The following is a 15,226-nucleotide window of genomic DNA, read 5'->3' as shown; positions in this document are numbered from 1 at the left end:
GCGAAAAAAAGTAAACTAATTAGCTCTCAATCTTTTCAATCGTCTGCTCGATCGCTTCAATGCTCTCTTTCAAAAACCGATCAAATAGTTTCAACCGCTCTTCCTTCCCGCTCTTGCTATTTCTTTGTGTCTTTTCCTTCGGATTCTTCGGAACATCCTTCCTTTTATTCGTTCGTTCCCTCTCATCCTTCTTTTGACTCTTTGTTTTCCTTTTGCCATTCTTTTCCTTTTTTCCCTTTCCTTTATCGCTATCGCTTTCACTATCGCTCTGACTTTCACTATCACATTCGTTTTCACTTTCACTCTCGCTGTCACTTTCGTTTTCACTTTCACTTTCACTCTCGCCTTCGCTCTCTTTCCCATCTCGCTCATTCCTCCCAAACGCGCAGTCCTCGCCTCGCAGATCCACCACCATCACCGTGATATTATCCATCGACCGTCTCCGCACCGCTTCCTCCGCCAGTTTCTCCGCGCACTCCTTCAGCGACTTCCCCTACCCCTCACTTCCTCCCTCCTTTCCTACCTCTCTCACGCCTTCGCGCAGCAGCTCCGCCACTTCTCCGTGCTCCAGCACGTCCCTTCGCTCTCACCTCGCCCGCTCTCCCTACCACAGCCCGTCCGACGCCAGCACCACGAAGCACTCGTCGCCCTGCAGCGCGAAGCAGCTCACCGTCGGCACGTTGCTCACGAACGGCCGCAGCGAGAAGTCTCCCAGCGCGCGGGTCACCGCGAGGACGCCCTGCACGCGGAGCACGCCGTAGTTGATGATGCGTCCGCCGAGCAGCTCGACGCGCTCCTTCTCGCTGGGATTGCTCGGCTTGTGGTCCGCGGTGAGATTGAAGGAGTCGTGGAGGGAGATGAGCGCGGCGCGCGCGTCGCCGACGTGCGCGGTGATCAGCTGCCTCCGTGCCTTGTGGAGAAAAACAGACACGACCGTGGAGCCGTCGTCTGGAGAGCAGAGAGGGCGAAAAACTACCTCGAATGGAGACGTCGCGGTAGGAGCGATCGCAGAGCTGGAAGCCGTTGATTATGTCCATCTCGCGAAGAAAGCTGGCAGGGATTTTGCCGGGAGCGGGTGAGGAGTCGGACGAGGATCGCTTTGGAAGGGAGCTCTTGTAGGGAGAGTCGTTGATGGACTTCGCGATGGAGTGATGCAAATGTTCGGCACAAAACCAAGTGGTAAAACCAATTGCACAACTAATACTGGGAACAGAAAGACCCGCCGTGGCCATCAAAAACTGCATAAAACGAAATGTCACTATCATCTACATTAAAAAGTAAAAAAAGAAGAACCATTGAATTTCCCTATAGCACAATAACGATCTTCTTGATAAGGGCGTGAATTCTGGGAATAACCCTTTTCCAGAACGTACTTGTAAGGAAGATACAGCAAACGGATAAAGAATATCATCCACGTTTTCTTCTGGACAAAAGCTAGAAGTAAGACCAAAAGAATACATGAACTATTTCGGTGTTAGAAGGTTTTTCCGATTGAGAAAACGGAAAGAATGTGAACTGGAACATAGAAAAGGAAATGTACACATACCGTTTTGTAATTTGTGACAGAAGAAGAATTATCAGAAGAGTAACAAGAATCAGGAAGCAGGCAAGTGCTAATCTACAATAACAGTAGAGAAATCAAAATACGAAGATGGATGTACCGAAAACGGGTTTCTAAGAGCAGAATAGTACCGATAAATATCGAAGCTCGACATGATATTCACCGGAAAAAACAATCTGGCCTAGCGTCGCGAAATCTGAACCTTTTCAAAAAAAGGTCTATTTCAGGAATCAACAGTTCGATCAAACAAACAGACAAAAAAGAGGCAAACATAAGATATTCCATCAGAGCGTCTCACGCGCCCTATCCAGTATAGAATTTATCGTTTTCCAGTCATCGACAGTACAATCCCCATTATTACAAAAATGATCTATAAGACGCTGCTTAAGATAGTCAAGCTTTCTGCTTTTCGGAACGAAATAAGGAGCAATCCAATTAAAAAAGATCTATTGAAAAGAAGAACAAAAACAATACAATCCCGAAGCTAATAAGTAAAAGAATGGCAATAACCACTTTTAAAAAGATGAACAAACACCGATCTACATGTCATCAGAATGATTGAAATTATACATTCTGGGTCGTTTTCTACATTATATTCTTCTTTTACGCGCATCTTTGTGACATTTCCCGTTTCTTTACTTATTTCTTTCTACAATGATCAGTAACCACTTCAAAAGGTACAGCTGTCTGTGTTTCCATGGTGGAAGAACCTTCACATGATGATAGGTCCTTTCCCCGATTTCGTACTTCTGCAATGTCATAGAAAACAAAAATGAAATACCATTCGTACTCATTCTTACAAACTAAGAATAATAAAGAAAACACATAAGAAAAACACTCCGCGGGGAAATCAAAAATTGTAAGTAATACAATGAAAATGATAATCTGTGGATACGTAGAGGAATACTTCCAGTAGAAAAGTGTAATGAAAGATATTTTACCGAATAGAGCAAGAAATGGAGAACCTAGTGAACCATTGTTGATTAACCTTGAATTAAGGAATTTCTCATTTAGTGCGGGGAGCAGGTATCTTCATTAGATAAAACATGACAAAACAAAAATCACTAAAGCAGTGTGTAAGGAATATCACAATGAATATGGCATAACACGTGTAAGAGAAAGCAATGGTATATAGGGGATGATGAAGAAAGGGAGAGTGTCGTTGAAAAAGATCTTTAGAGCAAAAGGATGAGCGAAAACAGTAATTCAACATTTTGATTTACTCACATTTATGTACTACTCTTTATGTGATAAAAAACAAGAGAATACTTGGTGTAGCATAGATTTAAGCTAGGTAGTTTTTGGCACGTCACACTGACACATCCTATTTATTTTTATATACAATATTTTAGATTATATTAGTGATAGATTAGTCATTGAAATCCAACGAAACACAAGTATGGAAGAAAAGATAAGATTGAATGAGTAGTGTATTTGATCATAATACACATCCGAGGATACTATAGATCCCAATGTATATTGACAAGGATAGTGCAAAATAGAAAAAGCTATGAAGAAAAAATACTAAAATGGCGTTCTTCCATACTGAATCATATTTCGATGCAAAACATTGCTGATTTTGTCAATTCTGCTATTAGTAACTATCATATTGATAGTTCTATTATTCATAATGTGCATGGATTTGTGAATGAAGAAATGAAACCAAATGGCTGGATTTCACTCATATTGAGTAATAGAGAATGTGTAGTATTGCAATTCAATAATGGAGTATTCATGAATCAAGGGTTTGTGCTCAATGAGCAGAAAGTGTTGAAAGTGTTTGGAAATCATCAAATTGGTGCTATTTCATATAGTGAAGAACAATCCATAGAAGTAGTAGAAGAAGGAATCGTGGATTTGGATCATGGAAGTCGATTTGAAGGATTGATATTGACAGAAAAAGAAAAAGAAGGTAAAATTGGAGTTCCATTTGGATATGGTGAAATGTATGATGATGATGGAATATTGGTGTACAAGGGCATAATGATCAATTGGAAACGATTTGGATATGGAACGAGTTATCATAATAATGGATGTATTGAATATGAAGGATATTGGTGTGATGATAAGCGATTTGGAATTGGAAAAGTGTATGATCGATATGGTAAATTAGTAAATGAATGTGAATGGTACAATGGAATTGAATGTGATATTGAATACGAAGGAAATGGAAGCAAACCACTGAATATCGGAATGAAACATTTGAAACTGATTGACCATTGTGCTTTGGTTGATTGGGATGTTTCATTGTTGTACAATTTGGAATCAATCGAAATCGGCAATGATTGTTTTAGATCAGTACAAACATTCAAAATCGATGGACTGAATCGATTGAAAACTATCAAAATAGGACAGAACTCATTCACTCAGCAATGGAATAGCTGGGGAGATGACAAATCGAAATCATTCTACATATTGAATTGTGAATCATTGGAATCGATTGAAATCGGCGATTATAGTTTCAGTGATTTTGCTGGCGACTTTGAATTGAAGAATCTACCACAATTACAATCCATTCAAATTGGAATAATTGGAAGCAGATCAGGCAATTTCTATTCTAATTCCTTTGCAATTCGAGGTATTGCTGTATTACTGAATATTTGAATGATTAGATCTTCCAAATCTACAACTTATTTCACTGGGTACTGGTGCATTTCAAGACTCTTTTTCAACAATAATTGAAAGTATTGCATGAATTTGATTGAAGTGATTGATGTAGATCTTCCATCATTACAATCCATTCAACTTGGTAGGTGTGTACTTTGGGGAAAATATGACGAATCATGCTCATTGACAATGCGAAGTAATAATGAATTGATTCTATATGATTTGCTTTGTAGATCTTCCAAATCTAACATCCATATATTCTGAAGGAGGGAGTTTCTATGAACCTCATTCAGTGATATTGGAAAGTATTTTTAAAGTACAATTATTATGGTATATAGATATTCCGAATCTTCAAAACGTCAATCTACCTGATTCATTCAAGAAAGTGAAAGCGAAATCAATATTAAGTATTTTTTGGTATTTTTATTTCATTAATAGATGTTTCTTTTATTCTCGCTGGTCTTGTTAATATATAACAAAGTGATTCCAGTATTGGATCTGCACATTTCTTTCAATTCCATTTCATTTGATGATCATTGTATTATCAATGCCCACTTTTTTTTGTTCCAAAACCCTTACTATGGTTCATTGGTTATTGATTAAGGATCTAATCATCGATAAGCTCTTTTCCATCGTCACACCCGAGATTTGTTTAACTAGCATGATCCAATCCTTTGTGATTTCGATTTTAAGATTGAACAAAGGAATGTGCAAGAATGGATAATCCAAACTGAGCTTATTGAGTTTCGTTCGTTGTTCACAATAGAAATGCGGTATACTCGACAAACCTATATTTTAGAAACAAGTGGATTGCAATATCTACAATATATACAGAATTGTAGACGATAGTACCAAATAAGCGTTTGTTTATAGAATAATAAATAACAATGGAGTAAATGTGAATGACACTCAATGTTTCGATTTGATTTATGTGTATAATGTAACCTTTAATATCAATTAATTATAGAAACATATTGCAAACAATGGAACTGTCTAGGAGTTGTAGTTCCAAACGAATTGCCAATTGTTTTGATTGCTGGTGAAATTAGCCATACAAACAAACGTTTCTTTGAATAGTTTGATAATGAGTGAATTGGATTGTAACATAATAATTACTTTTAAACAAAGAGTAGGGTATTTCAGTGAAATGCTTTGACAAATGATTTGAATGAGCATCGATTTTGTGTTTGTCTCTTCTTATTATTCAAGGAAATACCTTAACCAAAGTACTCTATGATTAGTGCAGCCAGAGAAAAGTATGTTTTGTTCAACGTTGTATCCTGTATTATTTAGAAATCCACACAAAGATATCAGCTTTCTATTTCCAACATAGATTTGTTAACATTAACTCAGTTCATTGATTCCAAAATGCATTAATTATCACTCTTTTTTCATACTATCTCGATTAAAAGGTTGGTATTTAGCTATAATGACCAAATATCAATTCTTATTTGTCAATATCACTTTAAGTACTGGCTATCGTTGTGAAATGAATAGTTTAACAAATGACTATTCTATTCAATAACTGATTTATGATTGTTTGTTGTTCCAAAGTATGCAAGTCCAAATTTCGATTCATTTCGATTTCCAGAGAAAGTGATATGTGTATTCTGCCAATTTGTCAACACAGTGTGGTGTCGTTATTACATAGTCTTTATTTCCTATGACTACAAATCAGCAAACAGTAAGTATCTTCTTTAATGCCTAGTTGATTGTTCTCCGAATATATGTGTATTTACTAGTATTCTTTTATGGTCGAAAAGTATTATGGTCATTTCCATGTTTGTTTCAGTACCTTTACCCCAAATAACAGTAGAAGGGTTTCTTCAACAGATTTCAATTGGTTTGTTCAAAAAATCCCTCATGATTCTTTATCTAAGTGCATTTTAAAGATGTTGACAAATTATGATACCTTCAGTTATTCTCACCATTATTTGATTCCTTTCATCATCATTTGCTTTTTTACACAAATATCCTCGATTTCTGCCCTTTTGACACACAACTATAATACTTACAATCTATATAACTATTAATCTATTTCTATGCATACCCATTTCTGTAAAAAGTATTATGTTTTCTTTGTGATTCACAATTCAGTCTTCCTAGTGTTTTACAATAGAATACTCTGTGACGCTTCTTTATTACGTGACCTATTGTGTTACGAAAACAGATATATGGGTGAATACTACTATGGCTGACAGAGTAAAATGTCATCATCTTGTTACTTAGTCGCAAAAAACACAGAAAACCATATACTATATTTCCTAAACAGCGCACACAGCAAGTTAATTAATAAATGGAATAGTTGCCCTATTTTTCTAGAGAATAGTCCATTACCATAATAGCCAATATCTAATGAATGATTTGTTTGTAGAAGTGTTCTCATTCCCTTTCCTATGATCCTTGATTATTTACCTTGAACAATCACATTCTACCTCTAATATCGATATTCGTAGGATCCTATCGTATACTCTCATTCTACCTTTGAAAACTGTGATTATCTTCAATCCACCAAGAGTCATATAATATTCATGATTACAGTACTATCCACTAACATCGATTACAAGCCTATCAAGATAATCTTAGCATTGAGTAAAGCATGTGATTATCGTCCCTTCAATCTCCAGTATTTGGGATTCTTCTATGAAATACATGCCAATGTATTATTTATTCTGTCCGTATTTTTGGTTTTCAAATCAATCCTTGAATTGACAGACTGAGGAGTGAAATGAAAACTCTATGTGAATATTCTCAAATTCTCATACAAATGAATGACTTTTCGAGTATTTCTGACTGATTTCTCCAAAAGCAGCTATTATCACTATCAATTCGTGATAAATGTATTTTTATTGTGAATTATCGCATTCCACAACATTTTGAATCTGCTTTTAGATAAAGGTGTCCATGATTGACTTCCAAACACTCTACTCTTATCCACAATACGATATTCCATTGCTTGTAGTGTAAATAAACAAGAATTACTTATGAGCATGACAAAGTGCATTTCCTCTTTTGATAGATATTCGCACTAATTCCTACACATAATCGATATAGCTATCGATACTCATACTTGGATCATAAATTAAAACCTTGTCTCAGTTAGATTTGTATAGTGCCTGAAATACCACGTAGAGGGTATTGAATTGTGCCTTCAGATAATTGCAAGTGGTTATGATAAAATATCATCCATATCTACCTTTCAGAATCATGCTCTCTTTTCTGAACGCTCAAGCCTCGCAGGCACATCTACACTTCTTGGCAACGCTTCCCCATCCACATCTTATACGATTCTCAACGGATTTGTCAACAAACAGCACAATATGGGGAATCCTTATTATTCAGATAATTTTTTTTATTTTAGGTCAAATATAATGGTTGAAGAATGTACTATCTTGATCCCGTGCTAATAAATAGCAACGTTGACCGAAATTAACGGAGCTGAGTATTTACTTGATAGATATACTACGCTTGGCGATCCAGAAACCTTGGTAAAGAGGGGAATACAATACAGTGTTCAGCGATTCCAGGGAGAACACAAAAATGAATATCTTTTGCGTTCTGTTACAGGCTCTGTTAATTTGTATGAAAATAACGTATTGAAACAACAATGGAAAGAAACTAAACAAGGAGTAAAATCGGATGAGTTCATTGCTTATAAGAATGGACGAGTTGAGTTCCGTCAACGATTCCGAGATATCACCGAGCAAACCAACTTTTATAAGATTGTTAACCACAGGAAAGGACTTCGAATGGAAATCTGGTCAGCCACAACAGGACATTTGATGTATCACGGAGAATGCAATAATAAGTTCCAAAGAGAAGGTTGGGGCATAGAGTATAACGAAAATGATAGTAGCATGGTCGTAGAAGGTATTTGGAGCAAAGGATTGTTGAAAGAAGTAATTCGACTCTTTAAGGGAGACACGATGACAGAATTGAAGCGAAACGGAGCAGACAGTTTAGATCCAACCAAACGAATTCCGATCTATATGGGTGGCTTTCGTTATGATGAAGACAATGAACGATTTGTTCGTGAAGGGAGAGGTTGCCTGGTTGATGAAAAGACTGGAATCGCTACTCGAGAATGTGAGTGGAAAGATGGAGAAGAAGTGAGTGGCGTGAATCTGTACGGTGGATGGTATAGCCAGCAGGAAATGCAGGAGCTATTTTATGTTCCTGATAATACGATAACAATCAAGGAAACAGAGGATTTGAGGAATCTGAGTATTCAAGTGACCGATTTGAAGATCTCACCGCATTGCTGTAACGATTTGAATGAACTAAATTTGAATCGATTCGCGTGGTTACGATCGATCGAAATCAGCGATGGCTGTTTTGAATCCGTGCAAACATTCAAAATCGATGGACTGAATCGATTGAAAACGATCAAAATCGGCAAGAATTCATTCACTCAGAAAAGGAATGGAAATGGAAATGATGAATCGAAATCATTCCACCTATTGAATTGTGAATCATTGGAATCGATTGACATTGGCGATTATAGTTTCAGTGATTTTGCTGGCGACTTTGAATTGAAGAATCTACCACAACTGCAATCCATTCAGATTGGTAGCAAGCAGAACAATTCGAAGAATTTTGCTTATAGCTCCCTTGTACTCCGAGGTACATAGTACTTTTAAAGCTCAATATGCAGATCTTCCTAGCCTTGTATCTATCGTTTTAGGCCGTAATTCGTTTAGTACATCAAAGTCAGATGTATTCGAAAGTATGGAATTAACTCGATGCGATGATTGGAATAGATCTTCCTTCTCTACAGTCTATTGAACTCTATGTTCATGCTCTTAATGGTAGATCTGGAGATCCAGACTGCTCTCTGACAATGCGAAGTAGATATTAGTGAACAGAGAGATTGATATTAGATCTTCCCAAATTAACTCGCCTTTTCTCTTCTGGAGGTAGTTTCATACATTACAAAAAAGTAGTCCTAGAAAGTACTCAATACATAAATCGTAATATAGCTTAGATATACCAAGTCTTGAATCGGTTTCTCTTCCTAAAGATACATATGATAATGATCCGTTTTGGAATGTTCAATCACAGACTATTTCCAGTAGTTTTGTTTCCAGTATTATAAATAGATGTCTCTCGAACTCTCACTGATTTGCTCTCTGTTGCACGACAAGCCATTGTCTCCGATCTGAGCCAACTAGATAGACTGCAAGACAATATTACTGCATTATCCATTTCTTCAAATACGTATAATAATAATGACATACTCGATTTGAATCGATTTGGCTCGCTGACCACTATTATCATTGGAAACAATTGTTGTAGTTCAGTGCAAAGATTCAAGATCGATGGATTGAATCGATTGAAAACGATCAAAATCGGCAGTAACTCGTTCACTCAAAGCCGAGATGGGAATCAGAAAAATAGATGGAAATCATTCCACATTCTGAATTGTAAACAACTAAAATCACTAGAGATTGGTGATAACAGTTTTAGTGATTTTGCTGGGGATTTCCAGTTGAGTTGTCTTTTGTCACTGCAATCCATTAAAATAGGCTTTGCAAATGCATTTTCTTACTGTTTCTACGGTAGCACCTTTATTGTCCGAGGTTTGCTTAGGGGTGGAAATGATGACTCTGCAGATCTTCCAAATCTCGAATCGATTGAACTAGGCGGTCAAACATTCCGTGAATCTTTGTCAACGGTCATAGAAAGTATCGAATCGAAAGGGATGAGATAATTGAAATAGATCTTCCCAAATTGCGATTCATTGCACTTGGTAAATGGGCGCTTTGCGGACAAAGGGATGAATCCTGTTCGTTGATAATGCGAAGTATGGGAGAAATGGTGTGAAATGATTGAATGTAGATCTCTGGAATCTAATTTCAATAACCGCTGTTTGGGGCAGTTTCTATTTTGCTTGTGATGTGCATCTTGAAAGTTCGTTCTTTCTGGTTATTGATGATGATTTAGATATTCCAAGACTTGAGAACATTATGTTGCCAGATTCGTTCAATAGAGTCAGACTTAGAAACGTGCACAGTTCATTGCTACTGTTGCTTGTTATTTTGTAGATATTACTGCCCAACTTGTCCGTCTTGTGGACAAACATTAACCTTACATCGTTCCGTCAAGATCCAATTGCTCTGCTTTGTGTTGCTATCGATGTTCTTGCTTGTTTGTTTCATTCCTTGAAAGAAAATGCTTCCTTCTCTTTTGATTCATCCACACAAACCAATCCATTTCTCAACTTCCTTGATACAACAAACAACAAGACATGGAAAAACTCTTCATAAAAATGCAACGTATTCAATTCAATTCAATTCAATTCAATTCAATTCAATTCAATTCAATTCAATTCAGTACAGTCGGAGCGGGTCCTCCTCTCTTCAATCTCTTAATGATCTCTGCAAACGAAGGTCTTGCATCCGGATCCTGATCCCAACAATCCCGAATGAGTGTCGCATACCACTCAGGACACGTATCTGGAATTGGCAATCGCTTCTTATGTGTATGCACCATCATCGCGACCTATCCTTCATCCTCTTTCGATTGCTTTACCTGCATCGGCTGCATGCCATCGTACGGGATTTTCCGAGTGAGCAACTCCCACAGATTGATTCCGTACGAGTACACATCGGCCTTTTCTGTGTAAATGTGTCCGCCGATCACTTCCGGAGCCATCCATTGATACGTTCCGCACTGCCCAGTCATCATTCCGTGGGCTGCAGCCGACTAAAAAGAATGAAAAGAGCAAAACATCGAGTACCTTGAAGCGAGAAAGGCCGAAATCGCTGACCTTCGCGGTCCATTTCTCATCCACGAGGATGTTGAGCGATTTCAAATCGCGATGAATGATGATCGGCGTGGAGGTGTGAAGGAAGTTCATTCCGCGCGCCACGTCCAGCGCGATCCGAACACGACGCTGCCAGGGAATCTGCACCGCGTAGTGCTCCTCGTTCTCGTCGACCGTGTCGTGCAGCAGATCGAACAGATTCCCGTTGTGGCAGTATTCGGTGACCAAACACACCGGATCCATCACCAGCCCCATAAAAATCACGATGTTCGGGTGCCGCAGCGCGCGCATCAGCACCACTTCCGAGTGGAAATCGCGGATCGCCTTCGCAGACATTCTGCTAACGCGCAGCTTCTTCACGGCCACTTCGCACCCGCGATACATTCCATGGTACACGATCGCGAAGCCTCCCACGCCGATTCGCTCGTCCACTTCGATTTCCGACCATCGAATCTGGATCCCCGTCAGCTGCAAATCGCTCAACGCCGACTGCAGCGCCGTCATCACTTTCCGCTTCAGCGCTTCGTCCGCCTGGCTCTCCGATTTCTCGATTCGCGACTCGTAGTCCACTTCGTCTTCGCTCGAATCGTCCTCCACCAGGCCTGCGTTCCGCACCACCGACGACAAGCCACGACGATGCGTCGGCGTCGGCGTCGGCGGCTCGCATGCTGGCGCTGGAGGCTCGCGCGCCGGATTCATCAGCGGAACGATGGTCGTCTTCGAGGCTTCAGCGGGCTTTCCGAGGAGGCTGGGCAGCTGGGCGGGGCGCGAAGGCAGCAGAGAAGGCGCGGGAGGAGGAACGGTCGGCTGTGCGAAGGGCTGTGCGAAGGGCTGTGCGGAAGGCTGAGGAGGAGAGAAGGGCTCTTGGGGATTGGGGGAGAACATGTAGTCGACGGAGAAGGTGGAGGAGGGACGGGCAGGATTCATCGCGCGGTAGGAGGGACCGTTGAAGAGACTCACCGCTTCGGGAGCGGGGGAAGCGAAGCCCGCGTTGAATTGGGAGGATTGGGAGGGCTGCGAGGGCTGTAAGGGTTGCAGGGGTTGGGAAGGCTGCGGAGAATGGAAGGGAGGCGAGGACTGGCCTTGAAGCGCCTGCATGGGTTGCATGGGTTGAATGAGTTGGAGAGGCTGCATTGGTTGGATTGGCTGCATTGGTTGCATGGGTTGGAGAGGTTGAATGGGCTGCATGTTTTGAATGGGTTGCATGGGCTGGATTTGATGAAGTGATGAAACTGGCTGCAAGGGTTGGGGAGCATTCTGAAGAGAGTGAATTGATGAAACTGGCTGCAACGCCTGCATGGTTGGCTGCATGGTTGGCTGCATGGTTGGCTGCCTTCCCTGCATCGGCATTAGCGGTTGCTGCGGCTGGGGAGGCGAGGCGAATCCTCCGGGGATCGGCGTAATGGACTGATTCAAACGCACCGGAGCCAGCATGGGTCCTCGCTTATCGAACACATAATTCCCTTCGTTATGATTCAGACTCGGCCGCATGCTCCACCCCACATCCTGCTGCACCGCCGCCGGACCGAGTCCCGAATAGTCCAAATCCAGCAGATCCTCCTCCACGTCGGAGGGCTTGGCTTCCTCCTGCTTCGACTTCGACCTACGCTCGCAATCCCTGCTCCCGCTCCTACTTCACCACCACCGGAATCCACAGTCGCTGGATGTATTTCTGCTTCAAAAACGACGCCCACGCTGCGCATCACATCGCTCCCGCGTCCCTACCGCTCGGCGACGCGTCCAGCGCCGGTCGCTTCTCCTCCGGCAGCCGATTTTCCCAGAACGCCTTCGCTTTCTTGTTCCCAATCTCCGCCGCCGCCGCCACCCACTCCGGCCGAAGCACTTTCGCCGTCGTGCTGTGCACCTCGCTGATGCTTTCCTACGCGGAACGCGCCCCGACCGCTCCTACGCCCAGCTGCTGATGGATCTTCTGGCAGATCGCGCAGAGAAACACGCCCAGATTCACCGAGAAATACTTGACCGGCGCGCGGCCGCACTCCACGCACACCTTGTTCTCTTTCCGGATCAGCACCTTCTTCATCGCCTGCCGCGTGTTCTCCTCCGCGCGCTGCGTTCCCACCGTGCCGATGAGCGGGACGATCGCTCCCTTCGCGGTGACCTTGTACAGCGAGCCCAAAAGGTGCACGTTCTCCTCGTTGTCCGACGACCCGCTGTCTTCATCGTCCAGATCCGCTTCTTCCAGCATGTCGTTGTCCCCCACCGACATAAAGCTGTCCAGGATCTTCCGCGCCGCTGCACGCGCGCGCCGCGGATGCTTCTCCAGCGGGCTCTTCGCGGGAATGCTCGGAATCTACGCGTCAAACCCCGATCACGCGCGCACGTCGTCGAAGAGATTGAGTTCCTGGATGTTCTTCGCGCGCATGATGATCTCGCGGAGCGCCAGCCGCTCTTCCTCGTAGCGCGCCAGCGTGGACTGCACGATGTCGGGCTCGTCGTTCTTGCTGAGCAGATCGGCCATCACCACGGTGAGCGAGAGATAGATCGAGTGAGCCTCTTCGATCATCGGGCGGATCGCTCCATTAATCACCGGGTCCGTGTTGGCGAGCGCCCAGCGCAGCGCCAGGTTGAGATTGGCGAGGAGCGTGGAGAGGCGCGCGGGGACGTTGACTTGGTCCTCGACGTCGAGCTCGGCGCCCTCGACGAGCGCGTAGTTCATTCCGAACTCCGTGTATTTGTTCAGGAAGTACACCTTGTTCGTCAGAATGTTCGCGAAGCGCGAGATAAACGGCGCCCAGTTCATGTCTTTCCGCTTGTCCTCGCTCTCCTACGCCTCGCGCCCTCGCCGTTTCCCCACTTCCACGATTTTCCAGCGCGTCGAGATCTCTTTGAGCAGCGACACGTGCTTGAACGATTGGTACACGACCTCCTGCGTGCTCAGCTGGAACACGCACAGCGTCGTGGTCAGCGCCTTCACGGCGACGATTTCGCTCGCGAACAGCGGCCGTCTATCCGTCAGCCCTCTCTCTGCGCGCCCACTTCGACAAGAGCGAGAAATAGAAGTCGATCGAGTGGTTCTCGTACGCGGCGATCGCGATCTTCTTCATCGATCGGCGCGGCGGCGGCTCGGGAACGCGCGACGTGCACTTCAGCACCCACCGCGTGTGGTTCTTCTTCCCTCCGAAGTACTGCAGCATCGACGTGCGGATCCGGTCCGTCATCTCGCCTGCCTCGCGCTTCTGCTGCACCAAATCATCCACGTCGCTGCTCGACGACAGATCCGAGTCGCTCAGCTCCAGCGACGTCGAGTATTTCCCAGAAGACGTGCTCTTTCCGGAGCTGCCGCGCTGCGCCGGCTTCGTGACTTGCAGTTTGTTCGATCGCTCGCGCGGAACCGACGTCGATTTCGGCCTCGTCAGCGTCGCTTTCTTGCTTTGAGGCTTCGGCTGCACAGGCTTTCGACGCTGCTGCTGCGCGTAGTCCAGCACGGCCGAGGCCTCCTGCGTCATCCGCCAGCGCGTGAACCCCGAGGCCTTCACCACCACGTCGACAATCGACGGCCGTCTGCGAGTGAGGCGAAGCGAGGAGACTCACTTGTTCACGTCGGCGGTGAGCAGGCGACGGATGATCTCGAGAAACTCCGCGGAGTATTTCTTGGCCTCGTTGGCGGGGAAGGTGAAGCGGCCCGCGATGAGCGATCGCGTATCGATCTTTCCGTCGACGGATTCGAAGGGTGTCGAGAAGAAGGCCAGATAGTACATGAGAATGCCCAGTTCCCACACGTCCACCTTCTCCGAAATCTTGCGGTGCTTCGAGTTCGAGGTGCTGCACGTTACGGGAGATAAAGCTACGATACAGATCGCAAAATTCGGGGGGAAAATAGGCGGGATCCGCCACCAACTCGAGCTGTTGCTCCACGATGCGAGATTCTTCCATGGTGTGGGGAGTCTGCACATTCAGAGTCGGAAACGCAAATACGATCATGTTGGATGTCATAGAACGCGCAGCTTCCAGTTTGCAACGACCACTCGCATGGACATAAATGTAATTGGGCTAGGTCGTCAAAACGATTGGGTGGATCGCGTACATTGACGTTGCGATAGCTGACGGGAGGGTCTTCCGTGTGGAGAACAAACAGAGCGCAGGCTACGTCACGCAAAATGGCGAGTAGCATCTTTTCAGAAAACGTCTGCGGATAGGTCTGTGTTACGACATCCGAGAGAAGACCACCATCACAATGCTCCGTGATTATGACGCCTCGGACCAAATTTTCTTCATTATATATCTCGGAGTCGTAGTAGCGAACAAGATTTCCATGGATTGGCATGTGTTTC

At 43.6% G+C, this 15,226-nt stretch overlaps 6 protein-coding genes; 2 read left to right on the top strand and 4 right to left on the bottom strand.

The window, feature by feature from the left end:
• Nucleotides 1-6: 6 nt before the first annotated feature.
• Nucleotides 7-1,734, bottom strand: GSBLH_T00003409001 (uncharacterized protein). XM_013042147.1 has 8 exons: nt 1,648-1,734; nt 1,547-1,618; nt 1,465-1,515; nt 1,294-1,434; nt 977-1,265; nt 609-948; nt 524-578; nt 7-493 (listed from the first exon to the last, which is right to left on the bottom strand). The coding sequence occupies exons 5-8, from the start codon at nt 1,035-1,037 to the stop codon at nt 20-22; spliced, it is 930 nt and encodes a 309-aa protein (XP_012897601.1). The 5' UTR covers nt 1,038-1,265; nt 1,294-1,434; nt 1,465-1,515; nt 1,547-1,618; nt 1,648-1,734; the 3' UTR covers nt 7-19.
• A 1,483-nt stretch (nt 1,735-3,217) lies between these two features.
• On the top strand, nt 3,218-4,165 carry GSBLH_T00003408001 (uncharacterized protein; the record flags this gene model as incomplete). Its single annotated transcript, XM_013042146.1, has 1 exon — nt 3,218-4,165. The coding sequence occupies one exon, from the start codon at nt 3,218-3,220 to the stop codon at nt 4,163-4,165; it is 948 nt and encodes a 315-aa protein (XP_012897600.1).
• Nucleotides 4,166-7,485: 3,320 nt separating this feature from the next.
• Nucleotides 7,486-7,817, bottom strand: GSBLH_T00003407001 (uncharacterized protein; the record flags this gene model as incomplete). XM_013042145.1 has 1 exon in its annotated part: nt 7,486-7,817. One exon carries the CDS (start codon nt 7,815-7,817, stop codon nt 7,683-7,685), a length of 135 nt encoding a protein of 44 aa, XP_012897599.1. The 3' UTR covers nt 7,486-7,682.
• A 2,675-nt stretch (nt 7,818-10,492) lies between these two features.
• On the bottom strand, nt 10,493-12,368 carry GSBLH_T00003406001 (uncharacterized protein; the record flags this gene model as incomplete). The annotated part of the gene is made up of 3 exons (XM_013042144.1): nt 10,493-10,669; nt 10,700-10,873; nt 10,908-12,368. The coding sequence occupies 3 exons, from the start codon at nt 12,366-12,368 to the stop codon at nt 10,493-10,495; spliced, it is 1,812 nt and encodes a 603-aa protein (XP_012897598.1).
• Nucleotides 12,369-12,404: 36 nt separating this feature from the next.
• Nucleotides 12,405-12,806, top strand: GSBLH_T00003405001 (uncharacterized protein; the record flags this gene model as incomplete). Its single annotated transcript, XM_013042143.1, has 1 exon — nt 12,405-12,806. The coding sequence occupies one exon, from the start codon at nt 12,405-12,407 to the stop codon at nt 12,804-12,806; it is 402 nt and encodes a 133-aa protein (XP_012897597.1).
• A 913-nt stretch (nt 12,807-13,719) lies between these two features.
• GSBLH_T00007131001 (uncharacterized protein) lies at nt 13,720-14,876 on the bottom strand (the record flags this gene model as incomplete). The annotated part of the gene is given in 4 exon segments (XM_013042142.1): nt 13,720-13,930; nt 13,938-14,456; nt 14,487-14,739; nt 14,744-14,876. Coding segments are annotated over 4 exon segments (1,116 nt in total).
• Nucleotides 14,877-15,226: the final 350 nt, after the last annotated feature.

This window comes from Blastocystis hominis, assembly GCF_000151665.1.
Source record: "Blastocystis hominis, Singapore isolate B (sub-type 7) whole genome shotgun sequence assembly, scaffold_3".
Taxonomy (NCBI): domain Eukaryota; class Bigyra; order Opalinata; family Blastocystidae; genus Blastocystis; species Blastocystis hominis.
Note: the sequence above shows the minus strand (reverse complement) of the source record. Positions and strands in the feature narration are given on the sequence as shown.

Coding starts and splice junctions, on each gene's coding strand:
- GSBLH_T00003409001 (XM_013042147.1), bottom strand. CDS start 1,037: ATGGACATAATCAACGGCTTCCAGCTCTGCGATCGCTCCTACCGCGAC. Junction 949..976: donor CCGCGACGTCTCCATTCGAG/GTAGTTTTTCGC, acceptor TCTGCTCTCCAG/ACGACGGCTCCACGGTCGTG. Junction 579..608: donor CTGGCGTCGGACGGGCTGTG/GTAGGGAGAGCG, acceptor GTGAGAGCGAAG/GGACGTGCTGGAGCACGGAG.